This window comes from Microtus pennsylvanicus, chromosome 2, assembly GCF_037038515.1.
Source record: "Microtus pennsylvanicus isolate mMicPen1 chromosome 2, mMicPen1.hap1, whole genome shotgun sequence".
Taxonomy (NCBI): Eukaryota; Metazoa; Chordata; class Mammalia; order Rodentia; family Cricetidae; genus Microtus; species Microtus pennsylvanicus.
In genome coordinates, this window is record NC_134580.1 from 92,059,902 (window position 1) to 92,087,900 (window position 27,999).

The 27,999-nt window shown below is 42.6% G+C and overlaps 1 protein-coding gene across 4 annotated transcripts in view; it reads left to right on the forward strand.

Moving 5' to 3' along the window:
• Window positions 1-27,999, forward strand: part of Fmn1 (formin 1) — a 369,449-nt gene that overhangs the window by 328,557 nt on the left and 12,893 nt on the right. For all 4 annotated transcript variants that reach the window (XM_075961724.1, XM_075961725.1, XM_075961727.1 and 1 more), the window contains 2 exons: window positions 14,393-14,444; window positions 19,474-19,623. In XM_075961724.1, coding sequence (XP_075817839.1) covers window positions 14,393-14,444; window positions 19,474-19,623 — 202 coding nt within the window. The remainder of the gene's footprint in view (window positions 1-14,392; window positions 14,445-19,473; window positions 19,624-27,999) is intronic.

Below are 27,999 nucleotides of genomic sequence, written 5' to 3' on the forward strand. Positions count from 1 at the left end.
AAAAGGAGAGAGAAAATAAGGAGCGCAGTGTGTCCCTTAATGAGCCGTGCGGGGGAGGGGCTGCCAGATCCCGAGGCGGCAGCGTCTCCTCCCCCCCCCCCTCCCCCAGCTCTGGAATCCCTTGAAGAGCTGGGCCCCAGCCTGGGTTGAACATGTGGGGTTCCCCTTCGGCTCGCCCAGCCTGGCTCAGCAGATCACGTGAAACCAATCTCCCCCCAAGCGCAATCATAGAAATGACTTCAGCTTCATAAATCATCCTTATCATCCACCCTGCAGAAGGGGCCGACAGTATGGGTTTTCTCCAGAAAAATATTTCAGGCCTACGATTTCACGAGCTACCCCTAAACCACCACCACTACCCTTTTTTTTCTTTTCTGAAATCACCTTCATGGCGGTTGCTCCTGCCTAAAGAGGGCATAGCCGGGGCTTCTCCAGTCTACCTAATATTGCAACATCTTCATGTCTCAGAGTTTGAGAGGACCCCACTGCTAAAGGGTGACGCAGGGGGTTGATCTAGGTCCAGGGGCCTCACAATCCATTTTAAGAATTTTAAGGAACGTCATTTCTCTTTTTTTTCCCATTAAAGGCTATTTTCTTTGTCCTACATTTCCCAGATATCAAGTAATTAAACATAAGAAAAAATAGCTTATTTTGTGGAATTCAACCCTATTTTAGCACATGGAGGCATCCAAAGCATTTTGTCTTCTAAACAGAAACGTTGAGACTAAGGGCAAAGGGATGGATTATTTCCGAACTAAACCAAAACACATCAATCTGCATTCATTGTAGTTGATAATATTTTAATAATCCCACCTCATCATTTCTCCAATAAGGTCTCCTTTAAGAAGTACTTCTAGAAAATTGTTTTGATATGCTATCTCATGAGTTTCTAGAACATTCTTTTATTTGAATAGGTTCCCATAGCCAATTTGAATAAAAGGGAAATGTTCCCTAATTATTTTCAATGATGTTAAATTTGAATATAAATTAATTACAAAATTATTCACTTAAAAACTGATCGTAGCATATTAGAAGAGTACGCATTATGGAGTTAATGTGATTTCATACATATGAACCATCACCAATATGAACTTACAGATATTTTCATTCAGGAAACTGGGTTCCATTGTCAGGGACCACTACTTCCAGACATGTTCCAGTGCTTTATATTCTCAGGGTTAATATCTAAGTGCTCTGTAATGAGGACTTATTGTACAATCTGGAAAAAATATAAAAATTGCCTAAAAGAGATACCACTTTAACTTCCATTCTTATTGAATTCATTTTCAGTTTTTATCCAATGCGGTGGAGATTTCTCTCGTCAAAGCCTTTGAAAGTGGTCGGGGTAGTCTGAGGGTGACGCTGGGGGCCTCTGCCGGGAGCTAATCGCTATCCCGTTTATAGATAGTATAGTCACCTTTTGCACCACGCCCCACTTCTTTGTTTCCTTTCCGTGGCTCCCGTGATGATCATCTGTACTAACACGCCATCTGTGTGCCTTCTGCTGGCAGAACAAATCTAATGTGCTTGGATGTGAACAATATCTTGCATAGTGCTTTGGGGATGAGTCCCAGTTTCTCTAGTACTTTCATACTGGAAAAGCCGCCCAAACGACCCCTGCTCCCTTCATCACTCTTAGATAGGAGTAGCATCCCAACTATGGAACTTAGTTTTCCTAGGGCGTCATTGCTATTGGGCCCACTTGAACCCCTAATACAACAAGCCCTTGTTTAAACGAAAGCAGGGTGGATTAGAGGGTAGTTTGATCTCGAAGCAACAGTTAGTGTCAGCAAAGCCGGGCTGTGTTAAGAGTTTTCGTGGCCTTTTGAATTCGGTTTCCTCAGGATACCTTGAATTAGGCAGGGTTCTGTTGCAAGACTGGTTACAGCCAGCATAGGTCTCTGTGGATTTGCAGGGGATTTTGGCAGTGTACTAGCTGTTACGACTAAACATCTATATCACTGTATTCTAGACTGATAGCTTCCATGATTTGACAAAATGCTTTAAACAGCAATGATAGCAGAGGTTTAGTGTAAGATGAATCTACAGGAATATGAAATATCCTTTCGAAGTAGGTGGCCTGCTAGGTTTTTCTCTCTCGGTTTTTAATTAGCAATGATCAGTCTTGAGTTATTAAAACTCCTTATCGTTTTAATAATCCAGTTAGCTCATTATAATATGGTGTCAACAATTGTTTTTGAGAATGGAAAGGAAGATCAAGCCCCCAGGATCTCATGTGTGCAGGCAAACTCTCTACCACTGAGATATACCCCCAGCTAGAAATCATGTTTTATATTGGATACATGTCTAGACAATTCATAAAAATTTGTAGAATAATTGCTTCGCGGAGGGAGCAGGAATTCACACCCATGTGTATATGTACTATAAATAAAAGGGTTCTGTGGGTAAATGGCCACGTAAATTTAACATGCAGATTCTCGTTTTTCAGTTGTAACTTATTTTTCTGTTCAAGTCTATAAAGATATGACAGTTTTGTGGGTTTTCTAGCCAAGACCTATGGCCAGTAACAGTGAGATACAGTTTTAAAAGCTAGACAGGCGGCAGAGAACAGATCTTTTCGTTAAGATGTTTTGTGACATTAGACGGATCACTCCCTTATGGGTGCACTCTGCCCCTGCATCCAAACATTATCTTTTGTTTGTTTGTGTTTTTTTAACTATATTACATGACATTAATTCATGGAAAACCTACTCAGATCATGTGAAAAATAAAAGCCATTTTGTCAAGAGAGGAGGGGTAGAGATCATAATAATTTGGCTTCTTAATTCCTTCTAATATTTAAAGACAGAATGTTTTTGTGATTAGGTATCATTTCTATAACACATTTTAACATCTTAACCACAGCCTATCTACTATTTTGCATTCTTTTGTTCCCTTACCGTTTTTCCCACAGTATTTCTGATCGTGTTCTTTGTGAGCATGATTTGGGGTTTGTGGATCTAGTACTGAGTGTATCAAATCTCGGGGAGTTTCTCTGGGGATGCACATGTTGCTAAAGGAATAAACACGATGCTCCATCACTCAAATAAGTATCTCTGGAGCCCAAGCAAATGTTACAGATAAAAAGAACGTGCGTGGCACAAGTCATTACAGTACTGGACATTCGCTGAATGAACGTGCTAGGCAAGGTGCAATGGCCGAGCACCTTGCCAACATCTCTCAATTATTTTGACAACTGTCTAAAGTAGTTCTTATTGTTTCATAAAAGAACTAGACCTTAGCCAAGTTAAACAGCTTCTCTAAAGCCAGAAGTTAGAAAGTTGAGGAGCAATTTGACATGTTGGCTCCACCACCATCCACAGTGTAGAAATTGCCTTAAATGCGGGTTTAAATGATCTCTTAAATCCTTTAACCATGCGCCTAACACATCTTTGCACTCAGTGAGTTCTCAGAATAATCAGTGCTGACACCACCAAACTGATTATCCTGATCGATTACATTAGACTGTTTCCTTAATAATTGCTCGGTCAGCAGATTGACCCTCCTTAGTTGTCATTGGTGGAAACCGTTGGACGGAAGGGGATGTGGAGCGGGACACCATTCTATTACCGAAAAATCCAGTAAATATTTGTTTAATTTCCTATTATTAACTTAATTCATTTTTGAACCTTAGCCCGAAGGTTGACTAGATAATTTCTTGTAGCTCCAAAGTTCTTAAATGTAAGATTCCATTTTATCTAGTTTATAATTAGGCAAGTTAAGATATGATAAGAGACGGACCTGTGGGTAAGGCACTTCCTGTGCAAGCGTGAGGACCCGAGTTCAGATCCCTACTCATGGAAAAGCAGGTTTTGCACATCTGCAGTCCCAGCACTGCTATAGCAAAAGCAGTTGTCAAAATAATTAAGAGATATTGGCTGACTTGTGGGCCAGCTAACCTGGTATATGCGGCAGGGAGCAATAAAGACCCCATTTCCAGGTGGCAGGAAAGGACCCACACCTGAGGTTGTTCTCTAAACAGACAGGCTATGACACACAAAAGCACACACATATACACACGTTTAAAAAGACCTAATGAAGAGTCAAGTGATCACCCCAATAATATGAATGGTTATCGAAGCAGCTATGAAAGACTAAAAAAAAAAATCCAAATCGATTCTTTTTCCAGTTTGCTTGCGAGCTAACTGCTCAGTACCAAGGGCTGCAGTGCTGCAGGGTGGCATGGGATAGTAACTTCTGAAGAGGGCCAGGTGAACTCAGAGATAGGGATGGGCGGCCTGTTCCCTCTGCTCACAAACCTGTCAGCTGCTTTGTAATCAGTCATTATACAACGAATGGAGTAGCAAACCACAGGTTGGTAGACACTCCCTTTACATCCTCGAGTGCTAAGCACCGGAGTAAAAGCTCGAAAGCAAAACACACAGCCCAATAAAAATTCTACAGGCCATGCCTTCCAGAAAGACACATTTAGTTGGCTCCACACCAAGACAGGACAGAGCTGTTTGAGGAAAAGGGCGTCTCCTGGTAGTAGTGTCCCTACAGCTTGCTTCTGAATGATTATCAAGAGCTTCATCATGATGAACCTCCTTAGTTTTGAAATTCCACAGAGGTTTTTGAGAGGACTATTGGCATCTTACTGGACAAAAAATTTGAAATTCAAAAAAAAAAATCAGTTTCAGAGTTTTGGTCTAACAAGATGCCAATCAATAGTCCTCTCAAAAATTGATTTTTCTCCCTGGAAGATGTGAGCATAGACTTCACTATCCCACAGAACTCCTAAAAACGTTCCAGAAAGTCTGATTCTTCCCCTTAGAAATGGGGTGGCTAGAAGATAGGGCAGGCAGTACAAGGGAAAATGATTCATGTAAATTATTCTCCAGGTAAGAAAGCATATCTTATAAATACAAGTATTGAGAGGTATTTATAAAATACATGAGAAAACACTTTTACAACAGATATGTCACTTAATACACATCAGTAAAGGTATGTGTTGGCCTGGTCCATGGAGGTATAACACACAGAGAGTCAAGAGCTGCCTGAGAACTCAACCACCTGCCTCCCATTAGTGTTAATTAGCCTCTCTCACCGGATCATTCGAAAATTTTACCCCCATGGTCTGTTTTAAAGCATCAAGAGGCAGGAAATTCAGAGTGAAAGCCAAAATTCCAACTCAAAACTTTCTCTCTGATATGTAGCCTCCTATTGGAAAATATGCGGTCCAGTGCACAGCCTAGATACCACCTTAGCATGTGAGAATTCTGGTGGAAACAACGCCCCTTAGGAGACAGTAGGGGCATTGAATAATGCCCTATATTATGAGTCAAAACCCTCGATACCAGCTTAGATGTCCAACGACAGAATGGATAAAGGAAATGTGGCATCTATACACAGATTTACTGTTTTCAGTCAAAAAATAAGGGGGGGAAGTTCTGATTAGCTCCTTTTATCTGTATTTCTTTGCTTTATGACTCCACAGCCCTCTTCAAAGGTGTCAGTTCCAATGCTTTTTCCTCATTCTTTTTGCCACAAGCCTTGGTTTTCTAGTGAAAGGGGACGTGGACATCAAAGTGCATCCCTCTGGGAACCTTGACGTCATGCCATCACGCAGTCCCCCACCACTTCCCACAGAAGGTGCTGGTCACCTTTACACTGCCAAATGAACACTCTGTGGCAAACCAGAAATAGCCATGCTTCTAGTTTAACCACAACTAGGGAAACCAATAAGATAGGAAGACAAGAGAAGATATCATCTTTCATGGACAAACAAACTGAGAGAACCAGGCATGGTGGTGCACTCCTTTGATCCAAGAACTTGGAGGGCGGGGGCAGACAGATCTGTGTGTGTTTGAGGTCAGTTTGTTCTACATAGGAAGTTTAAGCCAGCCGAGGCTACATAGTAAGATCCTGCTTCTAACTAAGTAAGTAAGTAAGTAAATAAATAAATGTTCTAAATAAATAAATGAATGAATAATTAAATAAATAGCAAGATCCTGCTTCTAGATAAATAAACAGACAAACAAGCAAGCAAATAAAACTGTAAGAAGAAGAGGGGACAGTAAGAGCTCTGCCTGTCAGTGTTGCATGTAACCAAGTGTGGAAAGGCCAAGGCTTTCCGGTGTTGGCGTGTTGCTTCCTGGCTTTCCAGAAGGTACTGCTTTTTCCTGGAAAAGCACATGAAGAGGTGATTTCCCAGGAAATGAAAAATGCCAGGCACGTTCACATCCCACGGATGCCCCGTGAGCCAGCGCCTGCTTCCCTTGTTTCCCCTTTAACATCACCCGGCTCCTCCACCTGTCGTGTGCTGTAATAAAATCAGCTTCTTTACTGTGTGTCCTGTGGGTTTATGCCAACCACACCAGGTCCATAAACCATGGTATATTAAAGTGTAATAGACTGTGTAAAGAATGCCTGGAAGATCTTCCAACCTCTATCCCTTCCCCTCTCTTCACATTTTACTGCTTCTCTATGAGTATTCATAAACATGACTTTATTGTGTTTAGAATAGAGTCCTCAATCTCTCTGCACCGTCTTCTTCGCCTACACCCACCATGGAAAAGCTTGAGATTAAAAGTTCCAAGACTTGGGTACATTTACATGCTGCCGGTCTTAATTTGGAAATTTCTGAATATCCAATCTTATTTATAGAACCTTCCCCTTTATCAAAATTAAGCCTAGAAAAGATTTAGTATATTTTGAAAACTCTGAGGCTAATGGTACTTGGACTTGTGAAAACAGTCCAAAATTTGAACTCCAAATGAAAGCAGCATTTATTGGGATAAAAATAGTATATTCTGATGTAGGAGGAGAGAGATGCTTCTTGGTTTCAGGTCACTTAGCCCCAAAATAATCACACACAAACTGTATTAATTAAATCACTGCTTGGCCCATTAGTTCTAGCTTCTTATTGGCTCTTACATATTAATTTAACCCATTTCTATTGATCTGTGTATGGACACGTGGCTGTGGCTTACCAGCTAAAGTTCTGAGGTCTGTCTCTAGCAAGGCTACATGGCATCTCTCTGACTCTGCTCTTCTTTTTCCCAGCATTCAGTTTAGTTTTCCCCACCTACCTAAGTTCTACCCTATCAGACCAAGGCAGTTTCTTTATCAACCAATGGTATTCACAACATACAGATGGGAATCTCACTCTGACATTTGGATGCTACTTTATTCCTAATATTTTGTTGCAAATAAATGAGGGGGGAAAGGGAGGTAGATTTGATTTGTGCTTCCAAGAAAGACCCTGTTGTCCTCAGGAAGAGATGGTTCCCAGGAACTCTGTTCTGTTAATGTGTTCTGTTAATGTTGACTATTTATCCATCTTTCACATAACTGAAAACAACCTTAGTTGCCACTCTCAAGCAAAGTGGAGTAGGAAAGGCAGGCTGCCAACAGATCTCAGAAGTGTACTGTGCACCATACCACGGGAGCTCCTTTGGAGTTCACAGAAAGACCAGTTCTGCCCCATGGGAAGAGGCATAGAGAGCTTCATCTAGCAGGCAAATTTTAAGCTTGATTTCTGAAGGGGAAAAAAGTACTTTGGCAATGGAGTTTGGTTGGGGGAAGAGAAGGGATAAAGAGATATTCAAAATAAAAAGCCACTTACCTCCCAAATAAAGTCATTAGAGAAAGCCCAGATAACATTAAAGTCCAGTGTGACAGATGCATTGGTCAAGAGTTGAGAGTGAAAAGAGCCTGGTCATGAAGGCTTGGTGTGCAAGGCAGAAGTGCTTTATCCTGTACTGGGGTCCTGTGTGAGTCTGTGTGTGTTTGTGTTTGTGTGTGTGTGTGTGTGAGAGAGAGGGGGGGGGGGAGGGAGAGGGAGAGGGAGAGAGAGATGAAGGCTTGGTGTGCAAGGCAGAAGTGCTTTATCCTGTACTGGGGTCCTGTGTGAGTATGTGTGTGTGTGTGTGAGTATGTGTGTGTGTGTGTGAGTATGTGTGTGTGTGTGTGAGAGAGAGAGAGACAGACAGACAGACAGATGGAGAGATAGAGGCAGAGAGACCCTTAAGCAGAATGATGACATAATTGTCTTTTAAGAAGGGAACTCTAGAAGTTAGAGGGAAACTTTTACTCTAAAACACTTCTGTGTTAAAAAAGAAAAGAAAATAGATTCACCTATCATCTTTGGTGTGGTGTGTGGGACAAGGTCCAGTTAATCAAGCTAGGCAGCACAGAATTCAATGGATATTATTAGGTTGGAAAGTTTAGATTAATCCTAAACACATCTTGCCTTACCTCCACCCTCTTGACTTCCATGTATTTGTAGAACAGTAAATCATTTCTCTCTTGAAGATTAAATAGGAACAAAATGGGATGTCAAAGCATAGGCAAAAAATGATGGGCGCGATCAGGACTCCACTGTTAAATGGGAAGATTTTGGCATTTCCTGTAGAACAGGCTTGATCAACCCTTAAATAATGATGAGCAAAATTATATCCTAAAAGAAAAATACTTTTCTGAAATGTGAGAATAGCCATACCCCATCCAAGAAGCTGTGAGATACATGTAAACAAATGGAGCACCTGGGGTAACTCTGCCTTCCTGGAGACCAACACTGTTGTCTCCCCAACAGCATCTGCCCACTTGTCTCTTTCTGTCTTATTTAGTTAATTTTTACAATATTTTGTATTTTTTTGCTATTATTATCTATTATGGTTATCTGTGACCAGGGATCTTTTCTGTTTTAGATTTATTTTTAGGTCTTTGTTTGGTGTGTGTGTGTGTGTGTGTGTGTGTGTGTGGTGTGGTGTGTGAGTGTGCCCACAGAGGCCAGAAGAGAGCATCATATCCCCTCGATTTGGAGTTGCAGGCAGTTGAGAGCCACTGGACCTCGGTGTAGGGCTGAGCCATTGCTCCAGCCTCATGAGTGTTCTTTGGTGTTACCGATGCGATTGTTTTGGAGCGCATAAACTCTGAGAGCCTACTCCACAAATGTGTGTTTCTGTCTCCGCCTCCAACTGGCCATGTCCTCCTCTCCTTCTGTTCAGGCTTCTCTGCTTTTCCAGACACAATCAGGCCAGTTAATAGCCCTGCAGTGGCATCTCGGTGATCAAGGGAAAGGAAGAGTCCTCACTTCACCTCTGAACCTAGGAATGATGCAGTTGAATGAGGAAAGTGTGTCAAAGCACAAGACAGAAGTTAGATCTCTTGCACCAAATAATTAGCCAATCAGCCAACGCCAAGGAAGCAAGCACTCCAGAGGAAACCAGAAGTGCTGCTCCAGTGAACATATAAGAAATATTAGCGACCCAGACAGAAAATCAACGCAATCAAATCTTCTAGTCTCTGAACGTTGAGGGAGGTGACGTGGCAAGATTTATCTCTGACGTAAACATAGAAACTAAGCTAGCATATAAAGTTACCAAGGCTGCAGCATATCACCCAGAAGTTCTAGCTTAGGGTCATGGAGGAGAGTGGCTGTATATAACAACAGACAACTATTAGATGAAAAGGCTTCATTTCGGAAGGAAGTGTCCTGGAGGCCTTCCATAGCTGCAGAGTAGAAGCCAGGCTTGGTTTCAGGGACTAACGCAGCTGGTGACTTCTTGCTATTTCTCTATTCTGAACATCCTAAGACCCTTAAGGATACTAATTCTACTCTGTGCTCCATAAACGGAACATGAACACTTGGCTGACAGCGCATCTGTTTTCAACATGGTTTCCTGGATATTCTGAGTCCACTGTTGAGACTGCTTAGAGGGAAGGAGGGAGAAAAGATTCCTCTCATCTGGTGGGCCAGGAGCTTTCTCTGAGACGGACAGTGAGACAATGAGATTACAGTTGTTTTTTTTGCATACAAACCTAAGAGCTATTCTGCAGCCTATGGTTCGAGAAGGACGTTTGACTTTTAAGTCTTATCTAATAAACTCATTTTCTAATGCTACACTCGCCACACGTAATGATTTCTTCTAGTGAGTAGAGGCAAGGCGGATTGGAAAACATTCTAGAAAGGACTCACCATTCTGGATTTATTTAAAAAACACTTGCAACACATAGGAGGAGCTCAAAAATATCAACACTAAGAGGAGTTGGAGGAAGCTGATTCCTACCACTATGTTTGACTTTGAGAGGTTCCAGTCTTTGGGGGCAACAACTGGAAATGTAATGCGGACAGAAAAAAGGAATTTTTACAATATCAAGCAAGAAACGCGTTGCTGCTTGTGGATAAACGAAGAAATTGGTTTCATGATCTGCTGGTAAAGGTGTTTGGTCATTGTTGAAGTAGAATCAAGCTGCCCAGGGGTTGTACCACCTAGAGTGGGCTGGGCCCTTCCAAATCAAACAGTCATCACAAATTGCCCCAAGGGTATGCCCAAATCAATGGAGGCAGTTCTTCCACTGAGGTCCTTCCAAGGTGGCTCTAGTTCACGTCAGGTTGACAAAAATGTATCAGCATAGCTGTGCATGAACTTTGGCACATTTGTAGATGACAATGTAAGAGAGTAGTGTCAAAAGGTTAGGCACCCCTGGACACATAATCCTGATAAGAAGTTTAGAAGACAGAATTGGTGCTAAGTGAATCGTCTCCTTGTTGGAATTCTGATTCTTCTAAATTGTCTTTATTGTCTTAAAAACTGTGGGTTTATTCCCTGATTTGGAAATTATATCTAGCTTCCTGCAGGCTTTTAAAAAATGTCTTGAAAACAAGACCCAGAAGCAAGGTGGGGGTGCATATTATCTTCCCATATCTCCTAATGCTAACTGGCAGCCCCTCCAAACTTAGTCTCCTAAGAAAGCTATCTACCCTACCCCCACTCATAATGCCACAATTTAAGTTATGGGGAAAGAAGCTTAGAAACACTGAAATGCCACTTACTTATGTGACTTTGCCTAGCAGAAGATTAAGTACATTCCATGCATAGATCCAAGGACATTAGTTAAAGTTGTAGGATGAGGAAAATTTTCACAAGGCTCATTATTATCAATATACTGTGCCCTATGTCTTGAACCTAGTACCAGCATATGGGTATTCCAGCTTTAGCTGTCTAGACTAACTAATTCAGTAACTCACTCATAAAGGCTCCTTTTGTGGACATCGTCAGTGCTCTGAATGTCTCCTGCTACCACTTACCAAAAATTGCTTACAGTGCACCCTATCCTGTCAGGTTTAGCTGCCTTTCTTCCCTAACTACAGTGAAAGTTCTGCGGAGAGGCAGCTCTGCTTTCTTGTAGATTCCAAACACCTAAAATAGGCCCTAGCCACATGGAACATAAGAACAAACTCACCTAGCTCACAATGCCAACAGCTCCTTCAGGCTGGGTCACATAGGAAGCTATGACCAACAACAATATTATCTTGTCCTTTCTTCTCTCTGAAATGTAGAAGATGCAGTAATAAGGCAAGCACCTCCCATCTCTTGAATAGAGCAGAGCTTTCGTATTGACTTGTCATTCACTTACCCACACCAGGGCTTCATCTCCAGTACTGAGAAATGAGGTCTCAAATTTAGGAACACTAGGATTCTTACACTTGGCCTAAAATTGCTTTACTTGTTAATGATATTAGAATTTTAGTTTCTGAGTCCATGAATCCAGCTTTTAAACATTTTCTTTCTAAAGAATATATTTAAAGTTGGCTTAAATGGAGCATCTGGTAATGTAAGATGTATCAGTGGCACCGTCACAAATGTCACTTGTTGTAGTGAGATATGCTAGGCTGGTAGAGAATCCACACCACAGTGCGTCTTTCTTTCTGTCTTCACATAGGAAAAAATGAAAGCCGCTGGTCCTTATCACTTTCCTTCAGACCCTTTCCCCAGACTCTCCAAGATTCTGTAGAGTTCACTGCCTCTCCTAACACCTGCTTTGCATTTTCAGGTGTTGTTTCTTTCCACATCGCCATATTCGAAGCGATATTGAAGGTCTTACCTGCTGGTCTAGTCCGTTTGGATATACTGTTTCTTGTCACTCAATTCATGTGTAGTGACAGCTTGGCCATAGTTGTCTTGCTGCATCATAGGCGCGGCCAACTGGAAACTATCCAGGGCCAGAACAACATAGGTGCTCCGGGAAGACCACTGAGGCTCAAAGGAATTTTTCCTTCTACTTAGCCATACATGTAGTTTAAAATCCTTTGGCATGAAAAAAAAAGTCATTGTTTGTTTCACATTTGAGGGGAACTTGGAACCTCAGAGATTTAGGTTATTTCTCAGCATCTGATTGGCAAAGAATCAAAGCAATACACAGAAATGTCTAGTGGGGCTATTGGGGACATCATATACCAAAAGAAGGCCACAGTACCACTTAGCCCTACTAAAACGATGCACTTATCAAAGCCAGACCATTTCATATTGTTGCAATTTTATTACTTGAAATATAATGTACATAGTGATGACATACCACATTATACCACAATAGTAGTTTACATTTATAATCTAAATATTCCATTGTTTGCTTAGGACAGCCAGTGTCTCTCCCTTTAATTACTTTGGGACCAATATATACACTGATGTCTATAAACTCAATTCCACATTTAGACCTACAGCAGAAAGCAACGAAACTGTGAAGCTGCTATTCTCGTGGGGCTTGCATGATACTGTGGCATTGTAGGCAGATGTGGTATTAAAGGAATAGCGTTGTCTGTTGAGCAGACAGAGGCAATGGGTGGAGAAGGGAAACAAAAAGAAAGAGACCATGAGGGAGGACTTGGGAATGAGAGGTGGCAATGGATGGTCTTTTCCTTGGTGAGACCAATCAGAGAAAGTGGCATTTGAGCTGAGACCTGAGTGCAGTAAGGGCAGCTGTATGGAGTCTGGGTAGGGTACTCCAGGGAAGAAAACCCGCAGAGGCAGAGAGTCTCAGATGCACACACACTCAGTGTAACATGAGGGCCTGCTCGTTGGGGTTTCTGTCCCGCCTGGTACCCCACAGCCGGCAAGCCCCAAAGAAAATCACACACCCGTCTACGTAAGTTATAAACTGATTGGCCCATTAGCTCAGGCTTCTTACTAGCTCTTGTAGCTTATATTACCCCATTATTCTTATCTATGCTAGCCATGTGGCTTGGTACCTTCTTCAGCCGGGTAGGTTACATCTTGCTTCCCGATGGTCTGGGCAGGAATGGGGGAAGAGCTTCCTTCTTCCCGGAATCCTCCTGTTCTCCCTGCCTGGCCTCTACTTCCTGTCTGGTTTCCTTCCTATGCTTCCTGCCTGGCCAATCAGCGTTTATTTAAAATATGATTGACAGAATACAGACAATTCTCCTGCACCAACTCAGTGCGCTCAAACCACATCTGACCACACAGAAACGAACATGGGAAAGAAAGGCTGGTGTCTCCAAGGAGCCAGGGCCTCCTAGGACATTACAATCACTTTAGAAGTTATGTCAAGTATGATACCAGGGAGGGGTGCAGCTTGAACTGCCATTTCTAAAGGAGTGACAGAGAAAATGAGGATAAGGTGTTAATAAATGCTGTCATGTTGTGGAGGGAGCATATGTTGTGTGCTAAGCCCTGCGCCTGCATTATCTCCTTTAACCTTGACAGTAATTACTGTGGTCGTTCCTGGAGGACAGATGAGGTAATGATTAAGCATTTGGTCATGAATAATTTCTCCATAGTCACACACAAAGATAGGAAGTGGCAGACCCAAGTTTTATACAATGCTGATATTTTAAATCCTTTAATAGCTGTCACGGAGAATCTCAATAGAAATCGTTCATTATGATTGACTTTTTGTCCCTTCATTTAAAGTCATCTCAGGTCTCCCATAGATTATATGATTACGCTGTGGTCTACTTATTTTCTGGGTAGTTTAAAAGTATGAGTGTTACTTTCATACATAATGATACTATCTTCAAAGTGGAAAATTTTGTAAAGTACTCAGAATGAAATCGTATTAAATAATTCCAGAGCACAGGTTCTTCATCTATAAATTCAGAATCATATCTTGGTGTCATTAACTTCCATAGTGACCTTATGTATTTCCTTGCCAATGCGTTTACAAAATGTTGATCTGAGCCCAACATCCATAGGTTTTCCCCAGACTGACAATGAACTTGTCAACAGGAGAGAGACTGCACAAGGATTCTTGTGCTTGCTCTTGAACCCCAGCAGAGTTGCTGCACACACTACCATATTATGTTTGGGGATGAGAGAGAACAGAATGGGCATATGGCAAGGGTCATGGGAAGGCCAACTGTAGCTCCAGCAACCACATCTATTAGAACGTTTCCAACTGGTATATTTTTCCAGGTATAATTATTTTCTCTCACTCTCGAGGGTGTTCCAGACAAAACAGACTCATTTGACTATGGCTAGCTCTAGCCATGCTCAAGAAGGCGATGTCTCTGAATATGATCTCCAGGCATGTGACTCAAATGCACTCTTGAGTTCCTATAATAATGAATGGGTGTGATCAAAGATATATGATTACACAAGGGATAGATATGTAAGAAAATAGTTTAATCATAATTATTTTTCTTCCACAGCCAAAAAAGAGCATAAAATGGAAGAAAGCCACTTGGAGAATGCACAGAAAAGGTAAGTGGCTCTGATGCGAACTCAATTCTTTCTGACTAGGCATCCTTCACTTTTATTATTGTAAGGAATGTTCTCAATGCTGCACTACCATCTTCTCTAGACTTCCATCGAACACTCTGCAACCATGAAGCACTAACTCCTCATCCTATTCCTTCCTTCCCAAGGCCTGGGCAGCATCGCTCTGTCTCCTCCCTCTGTAGTGAGGAGCTGCAGGACAGGCCTGCTTTTTGTCCCACCCGGCTCCCACATGGCTAGCTTAGCCCCGGAAATAATAACACACAAATTGTATTCATTTAAACACTGCCTAGCACATTATATCTAGCCTCTTCTTGGCTAACTCTTACATATTTGTTTAACCCATATCTAGTAATTTGTGTAGCACCACGAGGTGGTGGCTTACCGGAAAAGATTCAGCATGTCTGATCTGGTGGCTGGCTCCATTGCATCTGCCCAGAGAGGAGAGGCATGGCAATTGCCTCACTTCCCTCTTCCTCCCAGCATTATGTTCTGTCTACTCCACCCATCTAAGGGCTGGCCTATCAAATGGCCAAGGCAGTTTCTTTATTAATTAACCAATGAAATCAACACAAAACAGAAGACCCTCCCACATTATCCCTCCTTGTAGAGTCTTGTGCCATTTGACCGTTTATGACTAACCGATCTCACCTACATTGTGTTGAACAATTAGCCCTTTGATCCCGTCTGTTGAGACATCTATGAACAGTGAGCTGAAGTGATACCTCTCCCATCACACAGGTCACCATCCTGCTTCATCTGCTTGCCTCTCCTTCCTGCTCTGGTCCTACACTACCTCATTGAAGTTAGGAAGAGAGTTGACTTTCTTTCCACATCATAACTGGATTAGACCACTTCAATAAATAGCTCGGAGACTGACTTCAGTTTCTTTGCTCAGATAAGAGAGGGTTTTTATAGACAAGGGACGGGTAGAAAATGGTATTGCCTTCTGTGCACAAAAACTCCCTCAGAAGTCAGAAAAGACCCTTGGGTTCTTCCTTCAAGCCTAGCCCCTCTTTCTGACTCCTGCTTCTCTAAGTAGCCCCCAGAGGGCAGCCATCACCTCACCTGGTGAAACCCAGAATCTGACCATTCCAATCCCCGGGGGGAGGGTTGTCTTTGTTAGTTCACCAGTCATCCCTCGGTGGTACCTCCCTTCTAGAAGGGAGGATATGGGGTCCTTCAGGAGAGAGTACTGAGACACATTTGACAGTTAAATATTCTAAAAGTTCCAGATAATTAAATGAGGTAACAGGGGAAGGAAGTAGCATCTAAGGAAATAAAAATAACTTTACAAAATAGATGAGAAGAAATTCGTAGTTATGAATGTAAGAACACATAAACTAGGGATGAGCCCTTTTCCTTAACTCTAGCCACAGTTCTGAAAACCCAGAGACAGGTGCCAGCATTTAGTCCTGCTTCCTGCTGTAATCTGCCAACAAAATTAAGATGCCGCTGAAAACAAAATGAAGGGCAGTCTTGTAGCTTTCTAAGTGCAGACATGTTCTTGACTCATGAGCATCGTCCTATCATGATAATTGCTGAAAACTAAGACAATTACACGGTTGTGCTTTTAGATTTTTGGCTCTCCTCGATTGGACCGATCCCTGTATTACGCTTTCTTTCCTTGTTGTGTAAAATTAGTGTCAGAGACCTTCAGAGAGGAGGCTATCAACAAGGGCAGGCTGGGAGCAGGCCAGGCAGCAATTCGGCTTCCGGGGTGCAGGTCAAGTTTCTAATCCCTTTTCGAGACTTTTGCTGAAGGGCGGGGGGGGGGGCACCTTTGAGAGGCCTGGGCTGCTGTGTATTAGGCATGCTGAGAGGAGCCATAACTTCTGGCTGTCAGCATTTTCCGTGACTTTGCGGCGAAGGTAGCCTAGCTTTCATGTCATCCTTGAAATATGTTAGATCTCATCTTTAATGTAGAAACCACGGTTGTTTGCTTGCTCTCTTTAAGGAGGCTGTGGTCAGTGTTGCAACATTCGTGTGAGCCTTAGTAAATTCTTAGGTTTTATTCTCAAGAGAAACAATTTACTCTGAGGCCAAGGGATATTTGCTTTTCCTAAGCAGTTTCTGAAGGCACGCATGAGAAAACAGCAAGGGGATGTGTTCTGCTCTGGCATCTCCACACTAAGTGTAGAGCAGTTTCCATAGCTCTGGGTTCTTTGATAGAATCATCATCTGTACTTAAAAGAAAGGTTTGACCAGATTAAAAGGATGGTGGACTAGACAAGGAAGTGGAATAGGAGAGAATCGGGGGTGGGCGTAAAGTGCGATGAAATGCCTTGATATAAAACAAAACATATGATTGGAAATTTTCTTTTTCTTTTTTTTTCCAAGTGCAATGCTATTTGGCAGTTGTGTGGTGAGAACTGGACATTTAAAAAAGCAGGGCATCCTTTGTCGGCTGTCTGTTGGAGAAAATTGCCTCGGCAATTAAATATCAATGATTTTCTTGCCCAAATTTCAAGTTTCTGGTACAGTGTTCTGTGAACCAAAACTGAATTTTCATGACGAACATTTTGACTGGGTAGGGCATTAGTCTGGACATTATCAGAGAGTGGTGGGTTCAGAGTGTGGCTCTGAGCTTTTTCTTAAATAGGAGAGTATTGCCGTCAAATGAGGTGCCTCCTCGGGGCGACAGTGTCTGTCAGCTTCACAGGGCTTTCATCAAAGCATGCCCGGGACTCTACGTGGTTCTTCTGAGCAGAGTCACTTGCTGCCTACGTTCCCCAGAACACTTAGAAAAAAACGTGCTGAAGTGCAGCAACCCCTCTGACAGAGGCGAGCGGGGCATCCCAACCCCACCACCACCCCGCACGCACGGATGCACACACGCAGAGAGAGGCTGTGAGGACAGAGTTGGAGAGAGAGAACCTGCCCCCAGCCCACTGACATGTCTGAGGTAGATGTCAGAAGCACTGTCACTTCTGACTCTGCAACAATGTCTAGTGTGCCCCAATGTGGACTCAGATAATGCGGAGGTGTTGTAGTGATGGCAGAATCATGGCAGGTGGTCATGCGTGTTTATCACTGCATCCTGATATGGAATAGGAAGCTAACGACCCCTCTGGATACAAGGTGAACAGTTTTCTCTCCTGTGTCAGCGTATGTACAAATCTGTGTCTGGATAGAAAGTGAACACAAGGGAAGAGGGAAGATGATGGTGAGTCCTCCTGGGATGATCCGTGTGTGACGTATGAGTCTGAAGGACAAAGGGAAGGAAATGACGGTCTAGTTTGGTAGTTGCCTGCATCAGTGCCCATGAGCAACCAAAGGTGAGAGCAAGACATGCATCTCACAGGGAGTTAGGAACCTAAATAGAGACCCAGCTCTGCCAGTGGATGAGGTCATTCAGTCTTCCCAGACCTCTGTTGTCTCTCTGAAGAATGAAACTATTGGAAATGTTAACCTGTTCTGTCTCTCTAGTTCTAAACCCAATAGCTCAGTAGGAAATCCACAGCCTGCCTCTGTTGGTTGTATAATTCTTTACATACCCTCATATTACAATGAAAATTCCATGTTGAATGAAGTAAAGGTATATGATGTACGTCACCCATCTGGTTTTATCAATATTTTGACAGCTGTAGATATAGGTGTTATGTCTGGGCTAAGAGTCGACTGCACTACTTTCTTTGATTACCGGTTTTGCTCCAAAATGTGTGTGTTTGGAATTATCAGATAGTCCCCTCAGAGATTACTGCCATCGTTGCCTTTCTCCACTTACACACTTCTAGCCTTTTAATAACTAGGGGCCGAATTCCCTGGCCAGTAGTTTTAATTTGCATTAAAAACAGATTTGTTATTTACAGAAGCACACAGAATTTATGAGAATTGGAGCAACAGCTCCAGCTTGGATCTCACCTAATCGTAGCCATGGAATCAATTAACAGTTCATCTGTGAAATGTGATAAAATCTTATGAGATACATATTGCCCAATAACCGAGAAGGAGATGAAAGTATGCTCTGTAATAGTCGCAGGGCTTCGGGGTTTTTACAATCGCCACCGAATAGAGTCCCATTAGAAACTCAGTATTCAGGATGGCCACAAAAAAAAAAAAAAACCCCACCATGCCCGAACAGATGATAGAGCATTGAGTAATAAACCTGGCTGGCCATTCCTGCTTTGATTAGTTTCCAACACCCTTGAAAGGGGGCTGTTTAAGAGTTCTTGCTCTTGGCAAATGAGCCTATGAAGCTTAGGGTGGGTGAGGGCAAGGGGGGGAGACTGAGTTCAGAGCTATAAATTGCTGCAAAGCTAGTGCCTCCATGAAGGGCTGCTTGGGAGGCCCAGTTAGGCTAGTGGGCAGGGTGCCTTCAAGGGGCAGGGCACAGCATTATCTAAGAGTCTACCTTAGAAAAACCAGAACACCTTTCTAGCCTGACTGGAGTTGTTTTTTTTTTTGTTGTTGTTGTTGTTTTTTTATCTTACCCTTGCTAGACACACAATTATGTCTTGTTTTGGATGTTGACGATTTATATTCTTGTATCATGGTCAAGGTTTAAAATGAAACTTTTAAAGGCCATATAGCATAAATTTCTTAATTCTACCCTTGAGAAAATGAGCGTGAGATGCCAAGTGATGGAGCCAAGCACCCAGAGCATGCCAGAGCGTCCCAGTTTTCCAGGTTTCCAATTGGCCATCTGACTGACTGTTACTGGAGCAGTCAATATGTCCTAGGCTGACATGTAGTCATTGAGCAGAGGGAAGATCAGAAGATTGACGTGAACTTCAGATGAGGAACAGACGTAAGTTATGTAACCCCTGGAACTGTGCTGTTCCTCAGTTCACACAGATAAGACATACTTAGTAGTTTTCCCAATCATGGTGACTACTCTCAGGTCTACATAGGCTCCCTGGGGTTTGGGGTACTCTCCAGTAACTACGAACCCTGACTCCTGTCTTCGGGAATGGTCATGTGGGAAACTTCCCAGGGTCCCTTCTCATCAACCTGATGGGTTTTGGCGTTGACAGTTCCTGACCCCCTCCATGTTCTCCCCTACCTTCTGCAGTTTTGAAGCAACAGTGGACTATTTTGGAATGAAGCCAAAGACTGGAGAGAAGGAGATCACCCCCAGCTATGTGTTTATGGTGTGGTTTGAGTTCTGCAGCGACTTCAAGACAATTTGGAAACGTGAGAGTAAGAACATATCGAAGGAAAGGTAAGGTCGGGTGAGGTGCGAATGCCCCTCCCCCCCAGCAGTCCACCTTTTCAAGCCTTCTAAAGCATGCCTGTCTCCCACTTGTCAGTGTTCTTTCTTTGGCATCAAATCGACATCCAAGAAGGATTCTTGTCTCGGGGTTCCCAGAGAAATTCAGGGAAAGCTTGCTGTCCCCACGGGCGAGATACGCTCACATGATCTGATAAGCTCCGTTCTCTTAACCCCTTCCAATTACTAGCGAGTAAATGAGAGGCGAGTTGTGCTAATGCGCAACAGATTGCTTCTCTGGGTGTTTTCACGTTGGCCCAAGCTAAATGAGGCCGCTTTGCTGTGGCAGACAGTACAGACAAATAAAAGTGAATGCGTTTCCCATTAATATACTGCATTTGCATCAAAGGGAAATCTCCCCAGCTCAGGCCACACTTCACACAGTGTTGAAGCCCCACACTGGATTTACAGCATCACTTCTGACTCCCCGTATCCTGCTGAGGACATCAAACTGTGTGCCGCTCGGCCTCCTTGCAGCCTCTTGATTTTATTAGTTGGGAGTGAAAGAAAGAAAAAAAAATCAGCTCTGAACATAGGCACTGTGTGTGTTTGCTGGGGGTGGGAGGGAGGGAAGGAGGGAGGGAGGGAGGGAGAGAGAGAGACTGAGACTTTAGCACTGTTTATCAGAAAGGTCCATACCTATAATCCCAGTCCGTGAGACCAAGGCAAGAGGATTGCGAGTTCTGAGGGCAACCTGGGTTGCTATGACGATGCCATCTGAGAAAGAAATGATCAGTGTGTAAAAGCTGAGAACTCACGGTGAAGATAAAGTGAGGCAGAGGTGGACCCACAACACAGCAAGGTCCCATTGTTGGTGCATAACTGCACTTCACCGTGAGTGCGGAGGACTCTGGATGGCTCCGGAGTCGTTTTCCGTGTTGCCCCGGACAGATACTCCAGCTAGATCATCATCCCACGTAGACACTGAGCGTACGAGGAAGTCTTAAATATGAACAATTAGGGATCAAGAATGTAAAACCTTAAGAGACGATTTTGAGAAAGTAGCTTGTTGGTCATATTATGAAAAGGAAATCCTGAAAAACGTCCCCAAATCTGTATTCTCACCCCAGGTATCGTAACTAAATTAACTTCCAGGGAACAGTCTTGCTGAGACTAGAAGAGTGCAGTTCCTCTTCCTGATCTGATGGTGACTTCTGCTTCATTGCCGGGTCACTCCATCTCCGCAGCCTCACCGGACTGCCGAGCCCCTGGCAGGGAGTTCCGAACATGCAGCCTTCGCTTAGGAATTTTCTACTCTGATTTTGAGTGTACTTCTTCATGAATTATCTCCGAAGCCTTAAAATGGTCCAAAAGCAAACAAACGAAAACCCAGAAGGGTAACTAATCGGTTTTTGTTTTAACAGATCGATAGAAATCTTGAACTGTATTCTGAATTAAAGCACACCCTGCCCCCACACAGAAACCAGACCAGACTGTCTGTGGTTCTGCTGTGGTGGTGTCCGGTCCTCCTTCTGAGTGACTTTTTCTCTGGTTCCCAGCACGGGCATTGGCAGCATTGTTTCCTGGGTACAGCTGGGAATTGCTTGTTTCACACTCTGTAAACCAGCACCTCCCCAGGGTCATGACTTCCCAAGAGCCTCCCCTGATCTTTTAGCAGTTTCCGGGGTCTCTTCATTGCAGAGATGGATCACCAGCAAAGTGTCAGCCTAAAGCATCTCTGAACTTTAAGGATGGTTCGGGAAAGATTTTTGGAAGCAACACGCTTTAAAAATCTCTACCATTAAAAACATTTTAGCCTGTCCATTCAGGGAATTAAAATAATTATTCAGGATTTTCTTATGAAGGCTCTTTAAAAACAATTTTTTTTCTTCATGATAAGGAGTTTAGCTTTAAGACTCTTAAATGATATATTCATTTGTATAAAATAAGATGATTAACTTGTTATAATGAAATTAGAAGTAGTTTGATTGCTTTGTTGACGCTTACTTATTTAATGATATTTGATGTTATATTTTTGATTACAGTTTTCCCAGAAACAAATTGAATCTCGGTAACACTAAATGCCACGAGGCAATATAACATCACTCACACGAATTGTTCAAAGGCACTCTTAAAAAACAAAATCTATAGCCAAATGAAAGCTTGATATCATGTAACTATTTGGGGGAAGAATTGTGGTTTGGGAATCTCATCACAAGAAATTGAGATCACTTGATTTTTAAATGTGTTTGAAGGCCAACTGAAACCCAAGAAGTTACTGGAAAAGACTAATCAATAATAGCATTTTCAAAGAGAAAGACCCAAAGGTACATGTCGTTTAGACTCTGCTTCCACATGAAATGAGTGTGACTACTTTAAGTCACCGGAGGTTAATTTTAGGTAACAGAATATTTACTTATTTTTCTGCTTATTGTGGTTTTCATGAATATGCATTAGGCTAATACATCATTGAGACTCATGTGCCTTCATAGCAACTCCCCCTTGTAAAGCTAGAGCACTCTCTAAATGTTGTATTAAAATGCCCGATGTTGCTATGTCCTTAAACTACTAAATTCTGTGGTTAAGAGTGGAGAGGGAGGATGCCCTGTGGACATGTCATTAGAAAAGCAATTTACTACATGGTAATGTATCAATGGCTTTAATTTTCCTTTGACATTTAAGCCAGTGTTGGGAAAAAGAGCACGTTTCCATGTCTAAGCACAAATCCAGAAGGTTCCTTCTCTATCATGCCCCCAATGGTGATATTATCCTACAGTGAAGGCTACTGGTGCCTTCTTCTGTTCCTTCGAACAATAGACAGTGCTCAGTAGTACAAAAGGGACCTCTAGATAGAGGTTAGATCTCAAAATCTTTCCCCTTCACTTTGTCATTAATTCACAAAGATCCGCCTGCCTCTGCCTCCCGAGTGCTGGGATTAAAGGCGTGCACCACCACCGCCTGGCTTTATCTGCATCTCTTAACATCTGAAACCCTTCCTGGATTCTTGATACACACCTTTTTCTATCCATAAAATCCAAATATTATCCAATCACATGCGTAACAACTGCAAGAACCTAAAATTTTGGCTGCTATTTCTATATCCCATTCTCCACTCATTTTCTGTATTTTTTTGTTTTTCTGTCCCATGGACCCTTGCCTCTAAAACATTTCACCAGCTAGGATATCTTCAGACATTTCCCACGTATGCTCACACATGCACACAAGCCACGCAGTGAGTGAGCTATGAATTAGGAAAAGGTGAAGATGGCCCAGGGGAGCCAGGACTCCAGGAATGAAGTCCCTGCAAATGCTTCACGCTGAGCCAAGGCAAACTTGAAAAGTGCCACTTAAAAAAACCCACGACGGGCCAGGGAGGAGTGAACATGAAGTTTTATAAACTTTATGGGCAATGCAAATAAGAAATTTCATTCTGTGCATAGCTGTAATTTACATCTTGGGAGAACAGGGAGTTCCTTATTTTGCTTTCTTAGTTCCAGCTGAAGACCAAGAGGATTTTGTTTTGCGTATATACCATGAAGCTATTGTGATTAATTATGCAGCTACCACAGCTCTGACAGCAGAGAGAGCCAGGCTGGGTTAGGGGATCTCTGAGGCTGTTCTCAGAGCTCTCTATTGGTTATACTGCTACAGCACCAAGGACTTAACAAGCTTATCCCTCCACCCACTTAAGTCCACTGATTGCAGTACAGTGCTGCAAGAATCCGTATTTTTACATGGTTGCGTTTTCCCTGCAAAAAGCTCAGTTAACCTATTTATTGATTGATTTGTTTATTTAATTTTGCTCCTTCCTGACATACATACATAACCATTCCAGTGACTTGTAAGAAGTCAACTTTCTTCTCCCTAGCTGTCCACTATATAGGGTTATGTTCACCTGGTCAGTAAAATGCTTCAGGATTTGAAGGAATCCCTTTAAAATGCAAATAATCAACCTCTAGTTATTTGACAACGCTTTGAATTTCCCTGTCATAGTTGAAAACAGTTATGTAAGCCCACAAACAGTAAGAGCCTTCCTGGACCTAATCAAAGCACAGGATTGTCATAAACGCAGAAAGGAAAAATCTCCTTGCCTTACCTGCAATTAACTTAAATCTACTCCTGCAAAATTAAAACTATGTCCTTCAGGTTCGATAGATGGCTCATCCACTAAAGGCTAAGGCTCACATCTGAAAGGATGGGTTTGCCATGAGGAAGGGTTATAAGACTGTGGACAGCAAGTGTGGGTGTGCACATGAGTGCATGTCCAGTGCCCATGGAGGCAGAAGAGAGCATTGGATCCCCTGGAACTGGAGTCACAGGGGTTTACGAACATCCCATGTGGGAGGTGGGAACTGAACTTGTGACCTCCAGAGGAGCAGCAAGTGCTCTTAACTGCTGAGCCATCACTAATTTTTTTTTTTAAAGACCATCTTTTGGCCTTTCTTCACCTGGGTACCATTAGATCATTTCTCCTACTTTCCAGCTTTGAGAGTTCACTATTCATTTCTTTCCCGGTGTCACCTTCTCCATCTCAGTAAGGATTAAGTTCTCACTCCCGTAACAAAAACCAAGATAACTGTTCCTTAAAGAAAACAATGTATTTTTCCCCTTGGACAGCAAAGTGGATGTAAAGAGTTTTACGGTTGGGGACCTGGTTTCCTTCCTTTTGTAGCTGTCATTCTTAAGAGGTGGTCCTTATTCCCAAAACTGACAATGACTCACATTGTGCCCGCCTTCACCACTTTCATTACTGCCCATAGGTAGGGGAGGATGTGCCTTGTAATGTCTGTTGTATGAGATGGACGGTGCATATATCTGTTTTATTCTTAGTGATTAGGTAGAACTGAGTCTCGTGGACAAATACAAGGCAGACCAAGAAATGCAGGCTCAGCTGGGAGCCTTGTACCCAGCTAAAGCCCCATGGATTCTGTTACTAGAGGAGTCAGGAAAATTGTATGATGATGCAATTGGCAGACTTGGTCACGTTTCCCACTCATGGAATCCATGATTAACTTCACTGTTGCTGCTTTTTGACAATAGCACTTTCTCTCTCTCTCTCTCTCTCTCTCTCTCTCTCTCTCTCTCTCTCTCTCTCTCTCTTTCCCTCTCCCTCTCCCTCTCCCTCTCCTTCTCCCCCCATCTGTGTATGTGTGTGTCTATTGGTCTCTCACACACATGTATGCTCACATACTCACATGCACACAGACACACACACACACACAGAGACCTCTCTGCTCTCAAGGTACACTGGGTCTCTTTTTCCTTCTAATCTTAAGCATGAAGCCTTCACAAGTCTCAGGTGTCTGTGCCCCGCCCCGTTTGCGCATCCTCCCTCTGTGCTAGCCCCAGCTACTTACAGTTTTGCTTCCACCCCAGCCTTGTCCTCCTGGGTCTTCCTGCAGAACAGACATGTTTTCTAAGGCTGAGGCCTGAGTCTCCCATTGCACAGTCAAGAGGCTGTCCAGCTTTCCTCTGCAAGTCAGTCTTCCCTTCTCAGCTGAGGCCCAGCCCCTCAGAGCTTCCTCAGTTTCCAGTCACAGCAGTGTCCTTATTGTGACAACCAAGAATGAGCTGGAAACCTGGTTGATCATCATTCTCCCAAGACAGCTTCTCTTTCTGATCCTTTTTGGTCTTGCCTCCTCGGTGGTTACTGGTCTTCACATCAAATCCACAAAAGCTCTTCCCCAAATCAGAAACTCACCATCCCACTCCCAATTGGTCTCCTGCCACAGGGTTGCTGTCTTCTCCCTGGCATCCTTAACATTCCTTTCAGTTAGCTTTCACCATAGTCTGTTTCCCATTGCTGCTGAAATAATGGGAGGTTAACCATAGTTGGTGCATTAACTTTGTGGGTCCTCATAATCCTGCAAAAAAGGGGGGGGTTGGTTTTGCTTTATTAAAGAAACACGGGGTAGTAAATAAACCACCAACATCACAGTTTCTCTAGTAACCAGTAGAATGAGGAATAAAACCCTAGAACCTGACGGCCCCTTTTTCCATAGCCTCTGAACCTACTCTAATGACCCCTAACATTTTCTCACACTTATGCTTTCTGGCCAACCAAAGCACAGTCATCTTTCAAAACCAGCTCTTTTAGAACTCCTCTGTGATTTTCCTCTAGGTGGAATTGTATTTTCCTCTGGTCTGTAATGGTGTGTCCTTCTTACTCTATTAGTCAGAGTTCTCTAGAGAAGCAGAACTAATAGGGTACATGCTTGCATACATACATACATACAAATGGGATTATTAGAGCATCTTATGGCCCTACTATTACCACATGGCTGTCTCCTCATGAGAAGTCCAACGTCCAGTAGTTGTTCAGTCCATGAGGCTAGGTATCTCAAGTGGTCTTCGCTGGAATTTCAAAGAATTCGGCTCTAAACCATTGCAAGAGTGAACTTGCTGATGAATGAGAAGACAAAGAGCAAGAGCTTCCTTCTTCCTTTTCTTTTACATTGGCTGCCATGAGAAGGCGTGGCCCAGACCTAAGGTATATCTTTATGCTTCAGAAGATCTGGATTTAGGGTGGGTCCTCCTACCTCAGATATTTTGATCAAAAAAAAAATCCTCACAGGTGTACACAGCAGCTTAGGTTTTAGTTAATTTCTTTCAAACTGATGAACAAGAATAGTCATTACAACATCCTTTAGCATTTAATCCATAGTAACTTAATATTTACCAGCTTATGTTCCCCCTCCCAACATCCAAGACATAATCCTGTTCTCTATTGTGCCTTTGGTGGCAGTTTCCTAGCACTGAGCCCAATGTGTGTTTATCTGCATGGGAAGGGCCTCATAATACAGTCAAATGTCATTAAGTGGGTATTAGGATTCCTTGTGATGGAGGAGGAAAAAATGATCTCAGGAAAATGTGAAATAGAGGGCTTTGGGAATATCACTAGTCTCCCAAAAAGACCTCCTTGAGTAGAGTCATAGGGGAAACAAGCCAGTTAGGGATCAGTGGCTTGCTAACTAGGGAGACCATTGGCATCACCAAAAAGCACTGTGGAAATATGAGCCTATTTATTGAGTCAGGATCCCATGGAATAGGGCCTAGAAGCCTGTGGTCTTAGGACCCATCCCAAAATGTGTCTTGTACTTGACTAAGACTTGATAAATGCTTTGACTCTGCTGCCCTTAAATCTGAGATGTAAACATTTGGGCAACAGCTCCCCAGTGATTGTTACTTAGCCAAGTTTAGAAAGGACAAGACTTAGGTCATTCTGAAGGTCTCTTCAAACCCTGAGTTCCAGAATTTGGGGTAAGAAACTGCATGTTGACAGAATGGGTGAATTCTGTTACTTAGAAAAGGTGGGGGTAAGGACATCCAAAAGGGTCACATTGCAAAGTGTGGGCTTGGAAGACTTAAGCACATAGGTTAGAAGAATTATGTAGTATGACCCCTGGGATCAGGCCAATTAGATACTATCTTTTCTGTTTGGTTAATCATGCTCATTTTCTCACGTATTTTCATATTCTCATGTAAGCTTGTAGCACATAAACACATACTATAAAAATATCTATTATGGCAGTGACTTAAACATATGCATTCAAAATAACCATTATGTCTCAGGTTATGATATCCAAGTCATGAGACTATTCTTGAAGAATTTATTGTAGTGATTTCAGACTGTTCCCGTCATGAAGTTTTCTCCAGCCTCAGTTTAGCTGTCTTTCCTGAAAAGTGCTGAGGTTTCACTATGCCACCAACTTGAGCACTTAGTGATTTATTTTTCATTCATTTGGTACTAAGCATTCTATTTCTTTAAGAAATTGTATGCCCAAGAACATTAATGCAAAAGTCTATATATAATTTTTATATTCTCTATAGTACCTATTTCCTTATATGCAGCAAGTACTCAGTTAATGCTGAACACGTACACAGTTACTGTGTTTTATTTGGTCCTGTCAAACTGATTATAAGATTTTATGTCTATGGCTGGTAAGTGAGACATCTTAGTTATTTTGATACTGGTGGTAGAATACCTCAAATAAATCCCATATAGGTCATTTTTGCCCAACAGTATACAGTCTTAATAAATGTGTAAACAGAACAGACAGGATGAGAAAGACAAAGAACAACTGCTGGGGTAAAAGGATTCTCGACTCTATTCTTGACTGCATTACTTTCAATTTGTTTTGAAAAAATAAAGAAGTGAAAATCCTTGGGATCCATTGCTATTCCAAGCCTCAAACTCCTTTGGCGCTCAAAACGAGAAGCGAGACTTCAGAGAATGTCTGTCCACACTGTTTCTCTCGCTTGGCAGAGATGGGTGGAAACACGAAGTAAGTCTTCGTTCAGCCAGGATATCTCTGAAGTACTTATGTGCGGGACTCCTGACACGTCCAGCCTTAGGCAGGTATACAAGAGGGGGCTACCCAGGCAGTA